Source organism: Schistocerca serialis, chromosome 6 (assembly GCF_023864345.2).
Source record: "Schistocerca serialis cubense isolate TAMUIC-IGC-003099 chromosome 6, iqSchSeri2.2, whole genome shotgun sequence".
Lineage (NCBI taxonomy): Eukaryota > Metazoa > Arthropoda > Insecta > Orthoptera > Acrididae > Schistocerca > Schistocerca serialis.
In genome coordinates, this window is record NC_064643.1 from 729,837,805 (window position 1) to 729,861,407 (window position 23,603).

The 23,603-nt window shown below is 40.3% G+C and overlaps 1 protein-coding gene across 2 annotated transcripts in view; it reads right to left on the minus strand.

The window, feature by feature from the left end:
* The window catches only part of LOC126483961 (voltage-dependent calcium channel subunit alpha-2/delta-3), an 832,874-nt gene that overhangs the window by 493,127 nt on the left and 316,144 nt on the right, over positions 1-23,603 (minus strand). For both annotated transcript variants that reach the window (XM_050107259.1, XM_050107258.1), the window contains exon 5: positions 7,460-7,591. In XM_050107259.1, coding sequence (XP_049963216.1) covers positions 7,460-7,591 — 132 coding nt within the window. The remainder of the gene's footprint in view (positions 1-7,459; positions 7,592-23,603) is intronic.

Here is a 23,603-nt window from a genome sequence, read left to right on the forward strand (position 1 = left end):
TAAGTCTGATAGAAGGAACATTTCTTGGTCACACACTTAATACATCCAGCATTAAGCCAACCACCAAGTGATCTTCCTGGAACTTACCATGACTTACATCATTTCCTCGGGATTCTCAATTTTTATCACAGACATCTCCCACATGCTACTGACCTCCAGTCTCCCCCTACAGATGCCTTATCAGGCAATGACAAACAGGAAAGGAGGAAAATCAACTGGACAGCAGAGATGTCTGAGACATTCTGTAAAGGAAAGAACAGTTTGGTGCAAGCCATGACTCTCTCTCTTCCTAACCTGTAAGCACACTTCATACTCACCACTGATGCTATTGACTCTGTGGTAGATGCAGTACTTTAGCACATTGTTGACAGAGTACCTCAACTGTCTCAGTCTAAATGGTCGGTCTTCAACTGTGAGCTTTTTGCAATATACACAGCTGTCAAAAATATTTGAGAAGACATCTAAGTATGTTAGGTGACTATATACACTGACCACAAGCCACTGGTTGATGTCTCAACAAATCCCTCCCAAGATACCAGCCCTCAAAGGTAAACACACTTAAGACCTCATCATACAATATGCTACTGACATCTGTCATATTCACAGCATAGGTAACATCATCACCGATTATCTGTCCCAACTCTGTGTGGTATTCCTGCAGAACCATTATGAACTGACAGCAGCTGAGCAAGCAAAAGACTCCATCACCACGGATCTTCTCAATGGAACAGTTACAAACCTGCAGACTGAATGTTACACTCAGCTCTCCACTAATATGATACTGCTCTGCAATGTTTCTCAGGACAAACCACGGCCCACAGTTCCACTCACCATGCACTGAGACACGTCTGACGGACTGCACAACCTTAGTTACCCAGGCATCAAAGAGCTGGTATGATTAGTGACAGACAGGTTTATGTGGCCCGACACCAAGTGCGACTGCTTTCACTGGACACAGAGTTGCCTTGCATGCCAATGTTCAAAAATGATCTGCCATACCCAACCACAATTTGGATGGTTCCCAACTTTCAATCTTCAGTATAATGTCTCATTTTCTGAAATAATTCCCCCGCATAACATCACCACTGAAACGGTTGCATGTGCCTTCATGGAAACCTGGATCACTCATTTTGGTGCTCCTGAGTTGGTCACTACTGATAAGGGCCACCGGAGTTGGGTCTATTCAATGCCCTGTGCCGGCTCTGCATGATTATCAGCACGTGAACAGCAGTGAATCACCTGCAGAGCAATGGCCTTGTAGAAAGGTGGCACAGAACCATGAAGGTGGCCCTAATGTGCCGCACTGGTTCGTGGAAAAGCTCTGCCATAGATTCTCCGCAGCATCCACTCCTCATGTGAAGAAGACTTATGTGGCTCCCTTAGCAAAGGTGGTGTATGGGGAACCACTAAACCTACCAGCTAACTTTCCACAACCTATTACTGATGGCCATGAACAGGACCTACTGGCACTTGTACTGTGCACCCCTCAGCACATTTAGAGTACAGTGCGTCCGTCTGCAAATTCAGAAGATGCACTTGCCACTTCTGGTTCTCAACACAAACCCCCAAGGTATTCACATACAAAGGGCTCTCTACATGTGAATTTGATATGGCAAGGGATGACATGGTTCAGGCAACCCTGTAGCCACCGTACGCTGGCCCATAGCAGGTACTCCAACGTAGGGTGCAGACATTTGTTATCTTGCTTTGTGGTAAGCCCATGACAGTCTCCCTCTCCTGCCTTAAACCCATCTGGGTCATACAAGATGCTCTCTGGACACAGCACATTGAGGATGACACCTTGGTCAACACTATGGTCAACCAAGTACGTTGCAGCTTCCATCGCCACCAGCAGAGTCATCTCTCAATGACCAATCTCCTTTTGAACTACCATCTGCACCATCGTCCCCAACTGCCACCCACTAAATTTGCCACAGCATCTGGCACCATATCACATCTACAATTTAAGCATCAATTACAACAATCACTCAATAAAAGGTCCACCCATATTTGCTCACACACCAGCCAAAACACAACTGGTCAAGCGCACCTGTGCCTTCACCTCCTCAGCTACCACTGCACTTGGCACTGCGCCTGAACAACAGACACAAGACACAGTCCCCTTGAGAAATGATCCAGCCATGTCCACTCGCATGCCAGCACCAGCGTGCACCTCGATGCAACAACCCTCAGTGCTTCACATTCCCAGGTGGTAGGCTCTGTGGGAGTGTTGATCTTGACACTGTCTCCAGAAACCCTCCACCACAAGAAGATCTTTGGATGGTGCAGAGAGAGGTTAATGCAAATTGAGAGGCAGCTGCATGTATTTATGCTGGCTAATAAAATTTACTTAGATGCTTTCATTATTATTGGTAGTGATAAATACTGGTTCATACCACAATCTACATACATTCTGAACATAATTCTGCTTTTTCATAAAATTTTACACTGGAAAGCGAACCTAAATATACAGACTTTGTGACAGATGTTCAAAACATTAGATATGGATTTTTTTTCTGTCTAGGGAAGAATTTGCAACTGTCATTTCTTTCATATGGAGACCTATCAATAATTGACACAGAGAAGCTCTTTTCAAATTTTATGCACTTCATTATGACAAGCACATACAATTTTTTGCTAACCAGTGCATTGAGATGACTGAGAGAATGAGAGAAACAACAGAAGAAAGTGTTTCTTGTTGCCATAGTTCACTTACATATCACTACCTGAAAAAGATCCAGTTTGCTTGGTCTCTATTTTCAATTGTTTTCTGAGAACATTCAAGATCACCTGACAACATCATGAAAAATAAAATTTAAAAAAATAAAAATATTAGTTATTTCATGCTCAGAAATACTCTCAAATGTCAAAAATACAATTAAGTACTCTTAAATTCACTTAATTTTCACCAGAATCGTAGTTTGAAATAATGTGTGTGTGTGTGCGTGTGTGTGTGTGTGTGTGTGTGTGTGTGTGTGTGTGTGTGTGTGTTTTACTCTTTAGTGAGATCATAACAGAATACTTCAACCACCAAACCATATTATTCTGCTTTGCACTTCTCATATACTAATGTTCTGTTCACTTGCGAGTGTCATCCTTCATGAACTCTACTTAGTTCATTTCATAATCTTGTTTCTTCAGCAGTTTTTCTATGTCTGCCTGCTGTTTCACCTGATTCTCTTTTGTTATGTTTTGTCCTAGTAATTAAATATTAGGTAAAGTATGTACAGGGATATTTTCAGAAGTGATTTTAAATTAAAATTTGGTATGTCAAGGTCAGATGCATGTTCATACTGCAAAAAATGTTTTTACATAGGGTGTTAAGCAGATTCTGCTGAAGGAATTAAAAAAGCTGAAACAGTAAATGCTATTCATGATAGGGCTGAGAAGCATACAGAATGCTTAATGCTCTATACTGGGAAAAGCAAAACAATGGCTAAGTATGTGAATGTAAGTACTCTCCTTTTCACAGTTGAATCATTATTCTGTATTTTATAAGGGACGTTTAAAAAAATAAAAAAAAATTAAAAAAATTAAAAAAAAATTAAAAATTAAAAAAAAAGCCGGAGTTTGAAATGTACAAACCGGTGACAGGAGGGTAATATCAACGGCATCTGTAATGAGATGTGGTTCCGACGAGAGCATGGAGGTTCACAGCCCATTGTTAGAGGGCACGCATGCTTGTCATGTGACCATACAGAGCTAGCAGCAGCATGCATCAATCGTCCAACGCTGCCAGTCGCATCGCAAATAGTGACAAGGAGGTGTCAGCAGAAGAGCAAAGAGGTGTTGTTCATTTTCTGACAGCGGAAGGAGTAGGAGGAGCAGATATTCATCGACAAATGTCACAAGTGTACGACCAACACTGCATGTCCCTTGCAAGGGTCTAGGTGTGGCACAAGCACTTCAGGGAAGTATGGATGTCGTTAGCCAATGATGCATGGTCTGGAGCACCAAAATGCATTACCAATGACATCATCCAGCTGGTGGACACACTCATTACCCAGGACCACCAAGTGATGGTGAAAGCCATAGCCGCCATGGTCAGATTGAGGGTCAGAAGTGTTCATCCCCTAATGAAGGAAGGATTGCATATTTGCAAAGTGTGTGCCAAATGGGTGCCCCCCAGTCTTCAACCACACCAGGAAGCATGTCGAATGGCCCACTGTCTTGCTCATTTGCAGCACTATGCTCACGAAGGGAATGTGTTCCTGGCAGGAGTGGTGGCCAGAGATGAGTCATAGTGTCATCACTTTTAACCAGAATCAAAACGACAAAGTCTCCAGTCGAAGCATCCAGGGTCACCACCACCAAAAAAAAGCCAAGGCCATCCACACGAGTGCAGTAAAGGTTATGCTGATGTTCCTCTTTGACCAATATGGCCCACTTCTGATTCACTTTCTGCAGCACGGGACAACAGTGAATGCCCAGCATTACTCACAAACCTTGACCACCTTTTGCCAAGTGATCAAATCAAAACAAACAGGCCATCTCTCCTGTGGGGTCATTCTGCTCCACGACAATGCAAAGACTCATATGGCCAACACAGTCATGGCACTCCTGCAGAAATTCAAATGGGAGGTTCTCGGTCACCCTCCATACAGTCCAGACCTCTCTCCCTGTGATTACTCCATTTTTGGTCACCTTAAAAAGGCTATGAGGGATAAAAGTAATTACGCCTCCGGCTCGTTTCTTTTTGAACACCCTTATATATATGGCAGTACTCTTGTTACAATGTGGCAATACTTAATACTGGTAGTAACATTGCCTTCATGTGTTTCTGGAACAAAAGCATTGCCAGGAGAGGTGCAGCTGGGATAATTTCTTGTGTTTTGAAGTACATTCTTAAATATTTCAATCCGCAAAATGGTGGTGAGTTTCAGAATCTGATAATGTTGTCCGACCAGTGCACTGGACAGAACAACAACAGTTGGCAGATGATGGTTTAACATATTGCTTTGTTGTTGTTGTGGTCTCCAAGTCCTGAGACTGGTTTGATGCAGCTCTCCATGCTACTCTATCCTGTGCAAGCTTCATCATCTCCCAATAACTACTGCAACCTACATCCTTCTGAATCTGCTTAGTGTATTCATCTCTTGGTCTCCCTCTACGATTTTTACCCTCCACACTGCCCTCCAATACTAAATTGGTGATCCCTTGATGCCTCAGAACATGTCCTACCAACCAATCCCTTCTTCTAGACAAGTTGTGCCACAAATTTCTCTTCTCCCCAATCCTATTCAATACCTCCTCATTAGTTATGTGATCTACCCATCTAATCTTCAGCATTCTTCTGTAGCACCACATTTCAAAAGCTTCTATTCTCTTCTCGTCTAAACTATTTATCATCCACGTTTCACTTCCATACATGGCTACACTCCATACAAATACTTTCAGAAACAACTTCCTGACACTTAAATCTATACTCGATGTTAACAAATTTCTCTTCTTCAGAAACGCTTTCCTTGCCATTGCCAGTCTACATTTTATATCCTCTCTACTCCGACCATCATCAGTTATTTTGCTCCCCAAATAGCAAAACTCCTTTACTAATTTAAGTGTCTCATTTCCTAATCTAATTCCCTCAGCATCAGCCGACTTAATTTCACTACATTCCATTATCCTCGTTATGCTTTTGTTGATGTTCATCTTATATCCTCCTTTCAAGACACTATCCATTCCATTCAACTGCTCTTCCAAATCCTTTGCTGTCTCTGACATCGGTGAACCTTAAAGTTTTTATTTCTTCTCCATGGATTTTAATACCTACTCTGAATTTTTCTTTTGTTTCCTTCATTGCTTGCTCAATATACAGATTGAATAACATCGGGGAGAGGCTACAACCCTGTCTCACTCCCATCCCAACCACTGTTTCTCTTTCATGTCCCTCGACTCTTATTACTGCCATCTGGTTTCTGTACAAATTGTAAATAGCCTTTCGCTCCCTATATTTTACCCCTGCCACCTTCAGAATTTGAGAGATAGTATTCCAGTCAACATTGTCAAAAGCTTTCTCTAAGTCTACAAATGCTAGAAACGTAGGTTTGCCTTTCCTTAATCTAGCTTCTAAGATAAGTCGTAGGGTCAGTATTGCCTCACGTATTGCAACATTTCTACGGAATCCAAACTGATCTTCCCTGAGGTCGGCTTCTACTAGTTTTTCCATTCGTTTGTAAAGAATTTGCGTTAGTATTTTGCAGCCGTGACTTATTAAACAGATAGTTCGGTAATTTTCACATCTGTCAACACCTGCTTTCTTTGGGATTGGAATTATTATATTCTTCTTGAAGTCTGAGGGTATTTCGCCTGTCTCATATATCTTGCTCAGCAGATGGTAGAGTTTTGTCAGGACTGGCTCTCCCAAGGCTGTCTGCTTTAGCTTGCAGAAATCTACTAATACCAGTATTTCTGGCCCCTGTTTTTATCATAACCAATGTGGAATCTTCCTACATGTTGGTCAGCGGCCTGGAGATGGTGTTGTACATTATCGAAACTGGTAGCCAAATAAAATGTTTGAAAAATGGACGGCTGAAAGGTGTTTAAATTGACATCTCTATCGAAGAGCCAAGTCCCACAACCACCTATGAAAAGATGGACATACAGAGATCATTTCCTTTTCCAAAATCTGATTGTCCATAAATACAGTATTTCACTGCTTTAGAACATAAATTCCTCGTTAGAGGGCATAGTTTCCTATCATGTGATAGGGGTTTAATCCTTTTATGTATAACATCCAGATGACTGGAATCCAGTCATTGGCAATGCAAAGGACAATGCATTCCTTATATGCATGATGGGACCAGAGAATTTCGTGTATCTTAGCACATCAGACCAAGGGCTGCATTGACGCTTACTCAAAGTAACTGAGTACATCTGGCTACAAATTCATCTGATGACATTATTACATTGAGGGAAAGAAAAAGTCATAACATCCTGCAACTGCAGATTTGTCAAGGCGTTGGGAAGAAGCTGAAATGTAACAAAGAATACAAATGGAAATCTGGGTTATTGTCAAAAATAATTATTCTGATAGGATGTATTATGGATAAATTGGGTCAAATTGCAGGACAGCTGTGTATGGTCTGTTTTCAAATGTATTCTCTGGGTTTTTCCTGATTAAAACATGCTAGTACTTTAGAGGTACTCACACCATACAGGACACACATTTAAGGTTGTAAACATACTAACAATTTCGATATAATTAATTCATTGAAAAATTCAGTCACATTATCTTTACCCTGTTCAAGATGTTACTCATTTGCAGAGGTTTTATTCAGTTAATGGTTTTAAGTAATTACTCATTCTCACAAAGAGTCTATTTCTTAATGGTGTAAGTAAATAAACTCAACCCAGTGTCACACAGAAGTGACTAAAACATAACTTAAAACATTGTAGAATGAGCTATTCTATTTATGTTCAACATGCAGAACTATTCAAATGAAACATGCTTTCTCCATACCTGGATAGAGCCTCATGAAGCCAAGGGAACTGCCGAAGTACTGCCATGACAGTGACGGATCCATCTGATAATTGCTGATGAAAATAGAGTCCAATTTGTCAGACCACTTCACAGCTCTCAGTAAATCTGGTGCTAAAACAAGTAAATCTTATTTGTCAAATCATTATTACAGCAACAACACACAGCTCAAAATGCTCATAGAGCATCTGATACCTGGTACGAAACATAAATCAGTCAACTGTACATTTGTAAATTTTGTAAATTTGTAATTTGAGTGAAACATGTAACTACATGCATAGCAATTGGTAGTACAATACAACAGTATTCAATCTAATTTTACTTTGTAATAGGAACTTAAGAATGTAGTCCAAATTATATGCATAATAATACTTTAGATTTTAGTTTCTACAGTAGGCTATAGAAGCACTCCTCAATGAGCCACAATTTTAGATGTTTTTTGAATGTCTCTCCAGTTATTACCTTCAGTTCATTTGGCAGTGCATTGAAGTATTTTGCCCCATTAATATTTGGACTGTTTGAAGTTTTTTCCAGTCTTCTGTGTATCATATGGTAATTTTGTACTTGTCTAATATTGTGATAACGAATTTCTGCATTATGACAGGTATATTTCTTATCTTCTACAGTTAATACTATTGTTTCAAACATATACATTGAATAGATGGTCAGAATTTTAAATTCTATAAACAATTCCTTACATGATGTTCGAGCATCTTTTTTGCCTAATATTCTCAAAGCTCTTTTCTGGAGTTTAAATACTCGGTCTACATGAGTTTTGGAAGGCGCACCCCACAGTGCAAGACCATATGCTAGAAATGGATGTATTAAATCAAAATACATCATTCTCATTGTTTGGGTATTGACATATGGAGCTATTCTTCTTAAAACATACAGGCTAGATGATAGCCTTGCACATACATTGTCAATTTGTTGTGTCCATAGTAGTTTGCTATCTATGCATATACCTAGGAATTTACACTCACTGCAGATTTTTCCTATGATATTGCTATCTTGAGAATCAATACAGGTTTGCAAATCACCAACATTGAAGGGGATTATATTTGTTTTTTGTAAGTTGACTTTTAGATTGTCATTTTCAAACTTTTCCTTTGCAATATCTATAAATATTTTTAGCTCTATGCCAAGATTAAGAATATCATTTCCCCAACAAACGCCTGAAGTGTCATCTGCATACATTGTCATGAAGGTATCATTTTTTACTGTCTTTGGGAAGTCATTGACATTAACTTATAAAGAGGAAGGGACCAATTATCGATCTCTGAGGCACACCAAATTTAATACTCCTGACCCTTGATGTATAACTTTTTAATGTTTCTCCACTATTGTGTGAGATTGAGGTACACTGTCTTCTGTTTTTTAAATATGATGTGATGAGGTGCAATAATTTTCCACTTTTGCCATCTCTGGCCAGTTTTGACAGAAGTACCTTATGATCAACCCTATCAAAAGCCTTTGATAGGTCTAGGAAAACTCCAGCTACTTGCATGCCTTCATCAATTTTGTCAAGAGCTTTCAGCATAAATTGAAGTGTTGCAGTCATGGTGCTATGACCACTTCTGAAACCATGCTGAAAATCTCCCAGGATGTTGTGCTTATTATAATGCTCTAACATATATTTCAGAACTATTTTTTCAATTAACTTGCTAAAAACATAAGTTAAGGCAAATGGTCTGTAATTTTCTACTAGTTGTTTATCACCTTTTTTGTAGAAAGGTTTAACAATGGCTAATTTTAGTATGTCAGGGAACACTCCTTCTTTTAAGACACTATTTATTAGATGCACCAAGGGATATGCTAGATTGTTTTTGCACTGTTTAAGTAAAAATTGAGAAATTTCATCCCATCCAGTGGATTTTTTGTTTTTACATTCTCTGATGAGCTGCAAAATATCCTTGATTTCAAGTTCATCGAGTTGATTAACTTCAGAATTATCCTCAGCAAGACTTCCAACAGGTACTTCATCTGTGGTACAAAAGTCAGATTCTATGATATCTATGAAATAGTCATTAAAAATGTTACTGATCTCTTGAGGATTGGTGACATCAATATTGTCATTAGATATCTGTATGTTGATATTACCTTTTAGTTTTGTTTTACTATCTCTTATTTCATTTACTATTGACCAGCAGGTCTTGGAGATACAATGTGAATTTTGTATTTTCGAGTTAATCTTTTCAGCCTTCAATCTTTTGACTTGCTTGCAAAACTACATCTACATCTACATCCATACTCCGCAAGCCACCTGACGATGTGTGGTGGAGGGTACCTTGAGTACCTCTATCGGTTCTCCCTTCTATTCCAGTCTCATATTGTTCGTGGAAAGAAGGATTGTCGGTATGCCTCTGTGTGGGCTCTAATCTCTCTGATTTTATCCTCATGGTCTCTTCACGAGATATACGTAGGATGGAGCAACATACTGCTTGACTCCTCGGTGAAGATATGTTCTCGAAACTTCAAGAAAAGCCCGTACCGAGCTACTGAGCGTCTCTCCTGCAGAGTCTTCCACTGGAGTTTATCTATCATCTCCGTAACGCTTTCCCAATTACTAAACGATCCTGTAACGAAGTGTGCTGCTCTCCGTTGGATCTTCTCTATCTCTTCTATCAACCCTATCAGGTATGGATCCCACACTGCTGAGCAGTATTCAAGCAGTGGGCAAACTAGTGTACTGTAACCTACTTCCTTTGTTTTCAGATTGTATTTCCTTAGGATTCTTCCAATGAATCTCAGTCTGGCATCTGCTTTACCGACGATCTACTTTATATCATCATTCCATTTTAAATCACTCCTAATGCGTACTCCCAGATAATTTATGGAATTAACTGCTTCCAGTTGCTGACCTGCTATATTGTAGCTAAATGGTAAGGGATCTTTCTTTCTATGTATTCGCAGCACATTACACTTGTCTACATTGAGATTCAATTGCCATTCCCTGCACCATGCGTCAATTCGTTGCAGATCCTCCTGCATTTCAGTACAATTTTCCATTGTTACAACCTCTCGATATACCACAGCATCATCCGCAAAAAGCCTCAGTGAACTTCCGATGTCATCCACAAGGTCATTTATGTATAATGTGAATAGCAATGGTCCTACAACACTCCCCTGCGGCACACCTGAAATCACTCTTACTTCGGAAGACTTCTCTCCATTGAGAATGGCATGCTGCATTCTGTTATCTAGGAACACTTCAATCCAATCACACAATTGGTCTGATAGTCCATATGCTCTTACTTTGTTCATTAAACGACTGTGGGGAACTGTATCGAATGCCTTGCGGAAGTCAAGAAACACAGCATCTACCTGGGAACCCGTGTCTATGGCCCTCTGAGTCTCGTGGGCGAATAGCGCGAGCTGGGTTTCACACGATCGTCTTTTTCGAAACCCATGCTGATTCCTACAGAGTAGATTTCTAGTCTCCAGAAAAGTCATTATACTCGAACATAATACGTGTTCCAAAATTCTACAACTGATCGACGTTAGAGATATAGGTCTATAGTTCTGCACATCCGTTCGACGTCCCTTCTTGAAAACGGGGATGACCTGTGCCCTTTTCCAATCCTTTGGAATGCTATGCTCTTCTAGAGACCTACGGTACACCACTGCAAGAACGGGGCAAGTTCCTTCGCGTACTCTGTGTAAAATCGAACTGGTATCCCATCAGGTCCAGCGGCCTTTACTTTTTTGAGTGATTTTAATTGTTTCTCTATCCCTCTGTCGTCTATTTCAATATCTACCATTCTGTCATCTGTGCGACAATCTAGAGAAGGAACTACAGTGCAGTCTTCCTCTGTGAAACAGCTTTGGAAAAAGACATTTAATATTTCGGCCTTCAGTCTGTCATCCTCTGTTTCAGTGCTATTTTGGTCACAGAGTGTCTGCACATTTTGTTTTGATCCACCTACCACTTTGACATAAGACCAAAATTTCTTAGGATATTCTGCCACGTCAGTACATAGAACTTTACTTTCGAATTCATTGAATGCCTCTCGCATAGCCCTCATCACACTACATTTCGCTTCACATAATTTTTGTTTGTCTGGTACTTGTATTGTTTGCATTTATCCCTGTGCTCATTGGTTTTGGTCTCTCTTTGTATCATATACATTTCTTCCATTTTTTCTTTCACTTCTTTGGTGGTATTATCAAATTCCACGGGCTTGACTGTCTTGCCTTATTCTTATTAATATTTATCTTTCTGATGGGAATAGTATTATTTAGATGATAAGATAATGTAGTGGTTCATGGTGTGGGTTCCTGTAGTCATGTCCTAGTTCATGAACCATGGGCAACATATGAGTGGCCAAGTAAGTGGTCCCGACAGTCAGGATACCAGTTACTTTGGAATAAGGCTGGGCATCTCGGACATATTCTGAGTCGTGGTCACCTTTGTGCTCATACGGCAAAGACTACCAAATCCACCGGTTTGTCCTTCAGCCGTCAGGGGTAAAACCCAATGGGACTCGGGACAAGTAAGGCTAGCAGCCTGCTTCCCTGGTACTTTAAATATGATGCTGGCAACAATCAGAGCAAAATGCCTCGGACCATTGGAGGTGATGGAGTCCCACCTCTAACTGACAAACCAGGGACTCCTAAGATACGACTTGGCAAACAAATGGTAATGAGATGGGGAGCTATTAATATCAATGGGGGCTACTCTAGGAAGAAGGTAGAGCTGGCAGAGGCTGCAAGTAAGATGGGGCTGGACGTTTTAGTTGTTAGTGACATTCGGGTAAGGGGTGAGAAAGAAGAGGAAGTGGGAGAATACAACGTCTACCTGTCAGGAGTCAAAGCAGGAATAGCAGAATGGGGTATAGGACTTTACATCAGGAAAGAAATGGAACCCAGCGTAGTTGCAATAAGGTATGTAAACGAACAACTGATGTGGATAGATTTGACAGTATCTAGCAATAAAATTAGGATTGTGTCAGTATATTCGCATTGTGAAGGGACAGATCAAGATAAGATGGATAGTTTTTATGAGGCACTCAGTGATGTAGTTGTTAGAGTAAAGGACAAGGACAGTGTTCTGCTCATGGGTGATTTTAACGCCAGGATTGGAAATCGAACAGAAGGGTATGAAAAGGTTATGGGTAAATTTGGAGAGGATATGGAGGCCAACAGGAACGGGAAACAACTCTTGGGTTTCTGTGCCAGTATGGGCTTAGTAATCACAAACTCCTTTTTTAAACATAAGAACATTCACCGGTATACTTGGGAAAGCAGAGGAACCAGATCTGTCGTTGACTATATAATAACAGATCAGGAATTCACGAAGGCTGTGAGGGACACACGTGTCTTCAGGGGATTCTTTGATGACACTGATCATTATTTAATCTGCAGTGAAATTGGGATTGTGAGGCCAAAAGTGCAGGAGGTCAGGTCCATATGTAGGAGGATAAGAGTGGAGAAACTTCAGTATAAGGAAATCAGGCACAAGTACATAACAGCGATCTCAGAAAGGTACCAGTTAGTAGAATATAGTCAATTACAGTCATTGGAAAAGGAATGGACAAGGTACAGGGACACAGTACTAGAAGTGGCTAAAGAATGTCTTGGAACAGTAGTGTGTAAAAGTAGGATGAAGCAAACAGCTTGGTGGAATGACACAGTCAAGGCAGCCTGTAAAAGGAAAAAAAATGGCTACATACTAGAACTCAGATAGACAGAGAAAGTTATGTTGAAGAAAGAAACAAAGCCAAACAGATAATTGCAGCATCCAAGAAGAAATCTTTGGAAGCCTTTGGAAACAGGCTGGAGACATTGGGTCAAGCTGCTGGAAAACCATTCTGGAGTGTAATTAGCAGTCTTCGAAAGGGAGGTAAGAAGGAAATGACAAGTATTTTGGACAGGTCAGGAAAACTGCTGGTGAATCCTGTGGATGCCTTGGGCAGATGAAAGGAATATTTTGAAGAGTTGCTCAATGTAGGTGAAAATACGATCAGTAATGTTTCAGATTTCGAGCTAGAATGGGATAGGAATGATGATGGAAATAGGATCACATTTGAGGAAGTGGAGAAAATGGTCAATAGATTGCAGTGCAGTAAAGCAGCTGGGGTAGATGAAATTAAGTCGGAACTCATCAAATACAGTGGAATGTCAGGTCTTAAATGGCTACACAGGATAATTGAAATGGCCTGGGAGTCGGGACAGGTCCGATCAGACTGGACGAAAGCAGTAATCACACCAATCTTTAAACATGGAAACAGAAAATATTGTAACAACTACAGAGGGATCTCTTTAGTCAGTGTTGTGGGTAAAATCTTCTCAGGTATTTGTTGAAAGGAAGGTGCGAGTATTAGTTGAGGACCAATTGGATGAAAATCAGTGTGGGTTTAGGCCTCTTAGAGGTTGTCAGGACCAGATCTTTAGCTTACGGCAAATAATGGAGAAGTGTTATGAGTGGAACAGGGCATTGTATCTATGCTTCATAGATCTAGAAAAGGCATATGATGGTTCCTAGGAGGAAGTTATTGTCTGTTCTATGAGATTATGGAATAGGAGGCAAACTTTTGCAAGCAATTAAAGGTCTTTACATGGATAGGCAGGCAGCAGTCAGAGTTGACGGTAAATTGAGTTCATGGTTCAGAGTAGTGTCAGGGGTAAGACAAGGCTGCAACCTGTCTCCACTGTTGTTCACATTATTTATGGTTCATATGTTGAAAACAATAGACTGGCTGGGTGAGATTAAGATACGTGAACACAAAATAAGCAGTCTTGCATATGCAGATGACTTAGTTGTGATGGCAGATTCGATTGAAAGTTTGCAGAGTAATATTTCAGAGCTAGATCAGAAATGTAAGGACTACGGTATGAAGATTAGCATCTCCAAAACGAAAGTAATGTCAGTGGGAAAGAGATATAATCGGATTGAGTGCCAAATAGGAGGAACAAAGTTAGAACAGGTGGACAGTTCAAGTACTTAGGATGCATATTCTCACAGGATGGCAACATAGTGAAAGAACTGGAAGCGAGGTGTAGCAAAGCTAATGCAGTGAGTGCTCAGCTACGATCTACTCTCTTCCGCAAGAAGGAAGTCGGTATCAAGACTAAGTTATCTGTGCACCGTTCAATCTTTCGACCAACTTTGTTGTATGGGAGCGAAAGCTGGGTGGATTCAGGTTACCTTGAGGTTACAGATATGAAAGTAGCTAGGATGATTGCAGGTACTATTAGATGGGAACAACGGCAGGAGGGTGTCCACAATGAGGAATTCAGAGAAAAACTGGGAATGAACTCTATAGATGTAGCAGTCAGGGCGAACAGGCTTAGATGGTGGGGTCATGTTACACGCATGGGAGAAGCAAGGTTACCCAAGAGACCCATGGGTTCAGCAGTAGAGGGTAGGAGGAGTCGGGGCAGACCAAGAAGAAGGTACCTGGATTCAGTTAAGAATGATTTTGAAGTAATAGGTTTAACATCAGAAGAGGCACCAATGTTAGCACTGAATAGAGAATCGTGGAGGAATTTTATAAGGGGGGCTATGCTCCAGACTGAACGCTGAAAGGCATAATCAGTCTTAAATGATGATGATGATGATGATGATGATAAGATAATGTACCTAGAAAGGCATCCCAATTATTATTCACTCCTTCAGCTTGAAATACTAGATGCCAAGATTCATGACCAAGGCTCTCTCTCAGTTTGGCAATGTTGATAACAGAGATATTCCTTTTGTACTGAAAAATTTTCTTTGGTTTTATACAAGGATCTCCCTTTAGCACTAATAGCTGGCCTAGATGGTCAGAGATGTGACCATTTACAACAGCAGCTGTAGCAATATTTTCACAATTAGTAATAACATGGTCTATAGAGCTTATACTAGTTGGAGTGATTCTAGTGGGTATGTCTCCCAACAGATCTTTTGCACCATAAGAATAGATGCAGTCTTTGAAGCATTTGCTTTCTTGGGAATCTTGTAACGTGTTGACATTAATATCCCCTAATAATATAACATTTATATGCTCTTGCTTGGACATTAATTTACATAATACTGTACATGTAAATTAAAAGCGCTGTGGCACATCATACAAAAGGAAACCAATAAAAGTAAGAAACAAATGAGCATATTGTCTTTTTCACACAAACAGCTGAAAATTTAATTCAGATGAACTCCACCGTGGATTAACAGCAAGCGAATACGTGAACTTTAGTACATGCACATATAAACATGTTTGTCTTTCTTTGGAAACACTAGATTTAAGTGGCATCCAATGCCCTCTAGTACACTACACTGCATACGATCTAATGGACTAAATAAATAGATAAACATATTTTTCTACAATAAATGTAAGTGTGAAATGGTGAATGTGGAAATACTACTGCTGGGTGAGTTTAAAGGTTACTCACACCAAGAACATGTATGCAATTATTGCCATCCCACATGATTTCTAATGTCCCACACCACCATCAAATGATCAATGATGCATTCCAAAGCACAAAGTTGTTAGAAATCTGCCTTGAACAGGGAGATCACAAATCAAGAAAGAATTTTGGAATGCTGCACTAGCCAAAGTCTATGTCACTGGAGGAACTGTATGGAGTTGAAAGCTCTTCATTCAGCCGTTCTCGATTTCCCAAACATCAACAAATTCCATCCACTTAGTCAGTAAATTTTGCATCCCCTACAAGATTATGATACCAACTGTAGGCTGCAAATGAAGTTTGATTCTTACATACTTCTAACTTTCTATTCTGAATGTTGTTTTCTGAAGAGTGTAATTTGTATATCAACAAATACACTTCGCATTAGTAGTCCAATTGTTCCTCCACTGACAAAAACTTTGCAAACAGCAAAACACCCAGCTAATTATGGAGTAGTATGAGATGTAAAGCCATTATGACACTGGTTCATACCCTTTCGGGGGCTATAAAGAGTATGAACTCCATGACAATGATGGGCATTTCTGTAAAATCCCACCAGTTGAAATCCAGTCTTGCATAGTACCATCAATGAATACACCACCATAGAGAGGTTTCAGTTTTAAGGAACTAAATAACATCCAATACAAACCAATAAAACTGGCCATAAGTGATTTCAATTGCCACAGTTCATCACTGGAGCTAAAGGACAAGACTAGAGATCTTGCAGACTGGCTTGAAACATCATGCATGCCATGAAGAACAAACTCTTTGTATGTCAACATGTAGCATACACGAAAAGAGAGATATTTTACACAGAACCAATCTTTCACACTCAGCACTGACCTATCATCTGTGCTGTGATGACAAAGACAGTTTCATTCAAAAAATATTTTAATTTTAAGACAGCAAACTGGAATAATTTCATAGACAATCCACATAGTGAAACAGAACATGTGAAAGCTGTTCCAGAAAAGTATCATCAGTTTTTTGACTTAATGAAAACCATCTCAGGAAGACACTCCCTAGCTGCTACAGAACTACATACACTTCATGACTTTATAAAGAATCAAAGGCAAACCTGGAGAAGTTCGAACTGTTATTCACTGTAGCCCCTTCCCTGAAGAAACAATTCAGACAGGCAAACAAATGACGTACTATATATGCCGAGGAAGAGAAAGAAGAAACAGAATAGGCATCACAAAGGAATTAACTGAATGGGACAAAAATTGGTAGGTGTAGATTACATGTACAGAAAAACAAATGATTACAATTTCAGAGAAATTGGATGATTTACTCAAGAGAAAGAGCTTCACAAATGAGCAAGTCAATAATGCATTGGTCCACTTCTGGCACTTATGCAAGTTTGGCACTGATTGAGAGTGTTGTTGGACATCCTTCTGAGGGATATTATGCCAAATTTTGTCCATCTGGTGCATTAGGTCATCAAAATCCTGAGCTGGTTGGAGAGCATTGCCCATAATGTTCCAAACATTTTCAATCAAGGAAGGGATCTGATGACCTTGCTGCTGAAGGTAGGGTTAGGCAAGCAAGGAGAGAACAGTAGAAACTCTCGCTATGTGCAAGCGGGCATTATCTTGCATACATGTAAGCCCAGGATGGCTTGCCATGAAGGGCAACAAAGTGGGGAATAGAATATCATCAACATACTGCCATTCTGTAAGGGTGTTGTGGATGAAAAGGGATGGAGGGAGGGAGGGAGGGAGGGAGGGAGCATGTACATAAGTTAACAGAGTCACATGGGGCCAGCAGCCAGTGGCTCAATTCCTCCTTCAGCAAGCGAGTCGTAATCGGCTAGTGTTGCAGTACATTAATAAATATAATTGCTAACTCAACACATTCTTCATGATCTTCAAAGGTTAATTTGTTAATTTCCATAAGAGCATTAAAACAGTTACTCGCAGTATCAAGCAACTTGGGTGGCTGGCAAATGAGATTAGGCGATTGTGTAGAACGAAGAGGGAATTACATCAAAATGTTAGAAACAGTCACAATTAAGATAGAACAGGCCATTACAAACAGTACTGTAAGATGCTTAAAACTGTCAATATGAAGACAAAAATCATGTGGTATGCACATGGAATAGCCAGTCCCCAGGATAAAATTAAAACAATTTGATCAGGCCTGAGTCTGGTCATCAGCAGAAGGTTGAAAATGTAAAGTCAATAAGGAGCAAAAATGTTTCTGTAGCTGGTAGGTCACACATATGTACAGTATTTAAAAATCACTTTCTCAATGTAGCAGCTGAATCAAATAAAAAACTTTGTTTCTACAGGAAACCATAAAACTCTCTTAGAAAATAGCTTTCCATGACTGATATCTGAAACACACCACCTCAATATGAACAAGGCAGGTCTTCTTTGATTTAACTTTAGCATTTTATTATGTTGAACACAAAATATTATTGCAGAAGTTGGACCATTATGGAATAATATGAATAGCTCACAACTGGTTCCTCTCCTATTTTAAGAAGAGGCATCAAAGTGTTATTCTCCACAGTAATGAGAATAGCTATGAAGTGGCATCTGATTTGGGTGTAGTAAAGTGGAGGGTAACTCAGAGGTCAGTGCTCAGACCCCTACTGTTCCTTACACATATAAATGACATGCCTTCTAATACGAAAGGTGATTCTAAAATGCTTCTGCTTGCTCTTGATACCAGCTTCATAGAGAACGATGCTATGTGCAACATGGGCAATGTATCACATAGTGCAGTTCAAGAGCTAAGTTCATGGCTTGTAGAAAATAAATTGATGCTAGATCACACTAAGGCTCAGTTTTTACAGTTTCTAACTTACAATTCACCTAAAACTGAGATTTTGATTACACACAGTGGGTGTGAGATGAGCGAGTCTGAAATATCCAAATTCCTAGGTGTTCCAATAGATGATAAGCTGTTATAGAAATACCGTTTTCCGGATCTTGTTCAAAAACTGAATGCCGTTGTATTTGCCATTAGAACAGTGTCTGCAATAAATGATAGTCCACCACGTACACTAGCCTGCTTTGCTTAATTTCGTTCACTTATGACACAGAATTATATTCTGGGGTAACTCCCCATACACAAACAGTATTTTTGTCTCAGAAATGCACAGTTTGAGCAATATATAGTGTAAGTTCACAAACCTCTTGTCAACCACCATTCAGGAGTCTGAGAATTATGACACTGGCTTCTCAATAAGATTTTCTTTAATGCCATCTGTTGTTAACAATATGAGCTAAAAAACTAAACTCTGCGCCAACAGGCTATGAGGGACCAATGGTAGCCATCGGCCACTGTGTCATCCTCAGCCCATAGGTATCACTGGATGTGGATATGGAATGGCATGTGGTCAGTACACTGCTCTCCTGGCCATATGTCAGCCATGACCGGAACAGCGACTTCTCACAGTCAAGCAGCTCCTCAGTCTGCCTCACAAGGCCTGAGTGCACCCCACTTGCCAACAGCACTCGGCAGATCAGATGGTTGCCCATTCAAGTGTTAGCCCAGCCCGACGGCACGTAACTTCGGTGATCTGATGGTAACCAATGTTACCACAGCAACAAAGGCAACAGTATGAGCTTAACCCCAAGAATCATCAGTTTTCACTCAGTTAACACTCCACAGAAATCCAATCTGCATTTGGATTACACCTCCTTGACTCTTTTACAGAAAGGCATACTGTATTTTTGTTGAAACCATTTTCATTAAGTTACCACAAGAATTAAAAAATCTTAGCATTTATCTTCAACTTGTAAGTCTAAACTGAAGAACTTCCTTGTGGCTGCCTCCTCCTATTGTGTCAGAGAGTCCCTCAAAAAAATTTAAGCAAATTCCTCAGCTAAATGGTTGATTATGCTAATATACACTCAGCAGCTTCTTGTCTGCAATGGATTCGTGTAAATTTTATTTTATTTATTATTTCCTTTTCTGGTGCTAATTTCATGTACTGACTCCATCCATGACCAAGGAGACTTGCTCCTCATTTTGCACCTACAGAACACGTGCGTGTGCGTCTGCATGCGTGCGTGTGTGTGTGTGTGTGTGTGTGTGTGTGTGTGTGTGTGTGTGTGTAAAAAATAACATTTGTAACATAATTATATGAGGGCTATCCACAAAGTACATTATGTTTTGGAATTAAAAATAAATGAAGTATTGGAAAAATTTTTTATTATATACAGATGAAAGCCACACTTAAATACTACTTTTCTACATAGTTGCCATTTAAATTAAGGCACTTATCGAAGCGATGGATGAGCTTGGAAATTCCTTCGTCGTAAAATTTGGCCGCCTGCGCCTTCAACCACGTGGCTACCTCTTCTGGGACAGAAAAGGTGTGATTTTTGTGGATTTCCTGGAAAGAGGCACTACAATAAACTCTCAAAGGTATTGCCAAACTCTGCACAACCTCAGAAGAGCAATACAAAACAAGCGCAGGGGAAAGTTGGGCTCAAAGATCTTGCTGATTCACGACAACGCCCGGGCCCACACGACAAATGCCACTCGTGAAGTTCTCGAATCTTTTAAGTGGGAGTTGTTTCCTCATCCACCGTACAGTTCCGCCCTGGCACCGAGCGACTTCCACTTATTCCCAGCAATGAAGAAGTGGATGGCTATGAAGCGTTTTGATGACGATGCACAGCTTCAAGAAGAGGTAACCATGTGGTTGTAGGTGCAGGCGGCCGAATATTATGACGAAGGAATTTCCAAGCTCGTCCATCGCTACGATAAGTGCCTTAATTTAAATGGCAACTATGTAGAAAAGTAGTATTTAAGTGTGGCTTTCATCTGTATATAATAAAAAAAAATTCCAATACTTTATTTATTTTTAATCCCAAAACGTAGTGTACTTTGTGGATAGCCCTCGTAGTAGGAAAGTTCTGGAGGCAGGAAGTAGATTTGATGGTGGGTAGCTAGTGATTGGACGGGATGCAGCCTGTTTGCTAGCTAGGAATGTGGGAGGATGGGATGGCAAGTGCAAGGGCAAGGCATGCAATGCACAAGTGTCAAAGCCAGTTGGGAGAGGTGCACAATGAAGGTGACATGGAGATATGAATTGGGAGGGGGGTGATATGACAGAGGGAGGTGAACTGTTGATTGGACGTTGTGGGAATCATGAGCTAATGAAGGCTGAGGGCAGGAGGGTCATGGGAATGAAGGATTGTAACAAGGACATCGCCTATTTGCGGGGTTCAGAAAAGCTGGTGGTGGAGGGAAGGACACAGATGCAAACAGCTTTTTTGAAGTATGCAGGTGGGCATTATCCTTGCAACATATCCTTCTCTCCTGTAACCCTCCTGGCCTCAATCTCTCTTAACCCACTGTCTCCACAACCCTCAACCAACAATTTCTGCTTCCTCTGCTCCACCATCCTTGCCAAATTCACATCTGCACATCACCTACATTGTGCGTCACTCTCCACCGGCTCTGATACCTGTGCATCACATGCCTAGCCAATATACCTGCCACCCCTCCCTCTAGCAAGCAAAGCTAGTGCCTCCCTCCCAGTCACTAGCTACCCACCCACATCCCCTCTTCCCACCTCTCTTCCTCTACCCACCCTACCCCACACAACTCCTTCCCCCCAGCCCCATCCCAACCCACCTGCAGAACAGCAATTCTGGCATTGTGCGTCCAGCCGTCACTATGTACGGGTACAGGCATGTGAGTGTGTGTGTGTGTGTGTGTGTGTGTGTGTGTGTGTGTGTGTTGTAGTAGTAGTAGTAGTAGTAGTAGTAGCAGCAGCAGCTTGAAAAAGGATCCATTCCAAAAGTTAGCAGTTTTTCTTTTTGCGCCTGCCGTTGACTCACCGCATCTGCTTTTCAGTGAGCAGTCTCATTCACTCCTTAATTATTTACAAATTAGTAACATAGACATGAAGCATAAGCCATGTAAACTCCTGAAAAACCTCCATGATGACCATTACAGAGTTTCTGCTGGAGTGACCAATGTAACCTGCAACCAACTAGCTCATCACCTGCTGCTAAATGGAAATTTCCAAAGGAAGATCTGAAAAGGCAAAGCTACATAGATATGTTGAGGAGAATGACTATCCTGTTTACCCTTACACTTTAGAGAAACTGGAGGCTGCCATGCAATGCTTGAAGAATAACTCAGTTGCACGCCTAGATGACCCATGGACCCAAGGGTGAGACAAGTAAAGAGATTGGAATGAAGAACTGAAAAGGGGATCTTAAATCTACATAATAAACAACTGTGTTTTAACATTAAAATTACTCAAAATCTGCCATAAGGCCAAAGACGTAGCTTGTTGAAATCTGAAGTCCCTGACAGACCCCCAAGAATTTTTAACCAGTCCCATTTCTGTATCATCTCTACAAATTGTTGGGAAGAAATATAAGCAAAACATCAAGATATGTAGTGTGGTCCCTCATTGAACACCACACAAGGATTTCACCCAGGAAGATCATTGTGTGGCCAGATCCTTAACCTGACTCAATGTCTACACACTGGTTATGAAGGGAGTATATTCAGGATGTATATGTGGACAAGGAAAAAAAATTCCCGGGTTTTTCCTGGATTTCCCAGTTAAAAATACACTTTCTCCCGGATGAAAATACACTTTTTCCATGTTAAGTAATAGTATACTTTTCCTTGGAATTGTAAAACTTATGAATCCTTTCAATGCTTGTGGTTTTATACACCTGCATTGAATTTCCCGGCACTTTAGAAAACGAAAGTCAGGGGAAAAAAACAAGTTTTGGTAAGATGTCTGATGTGCAGCAACATGTACACTGCATATTTTCGTATTACAAAAGTATAAATTCGAATACCACCAAGCACCGCATGTTACTTTCCGATGGATTGAAATCGAGATTGCGATGCGCTTTTGTAAGCCAGTCATAGCTCATGTCAAGCAATTTCGCCAGCCGATGTCAGCGGATATTCAGAGCATAGGACACATGATGTAGTCAGCCAATAGCAAGATCACTCTTAAGTAACGCGAACACACAAATAGGAAAAGGTAATGGTTTAAATTAATGTACATAGTGTTTCTACAAGAAAAGAAAAGCTTTCACGTATAATATTGAGATTAATAAGCTGCAGGAGAAGCTAAGCTTTCACACATAATGTTGATCTTTATTGTGCACACAAATGTGCCAGTAAAATTTTTAACAACGACATAAACGTCTGATCTTCTGGGCTCGAAAATATTCTAAATGGTTGTCCTCAAAGATTTAAAGTTTGAATGAGAGTGAAACGCTCTGATTTAAGAAATTCGTCGGACATTCGTGCACAGAGTTCATCTTGTGTAAAAGGAAATTTAATTTACTTGAAAGTATCGCTTTTCAAACAATCATTTGGAATATTTTCCCGCGACCTGTTAGAAATAGATTAGTTTCAGCAGTTGCGCCAGATGATGGGCGTCGCCGTGCTTGCGCAGCTACGATGACACAGGAAGCCCGGATGTTTGTACGTGTAAAACATTAAAAGTTCTTACATTATGTCATAAAAGAAACAAGACATCAGACTATATTTCAACAGCATGGGATTTTTGTGTACCAGACTAAAATGCAGAATTCGGCTTAAAGTGCACATACGTATGTTCAGATTCAGATGTACATTTTCTTGGAGTACCAGTACTGCAATATCTCATGTCTGATTCTTTATTATGGAATACCACACGCGCTAGAAGATGAAAACGAGAACTTGAAATGTAGCGAACAGTTGAAACTAATTAATAGTGTGGAATTAAACACTTTGTTTCAAATAAATTGACTGC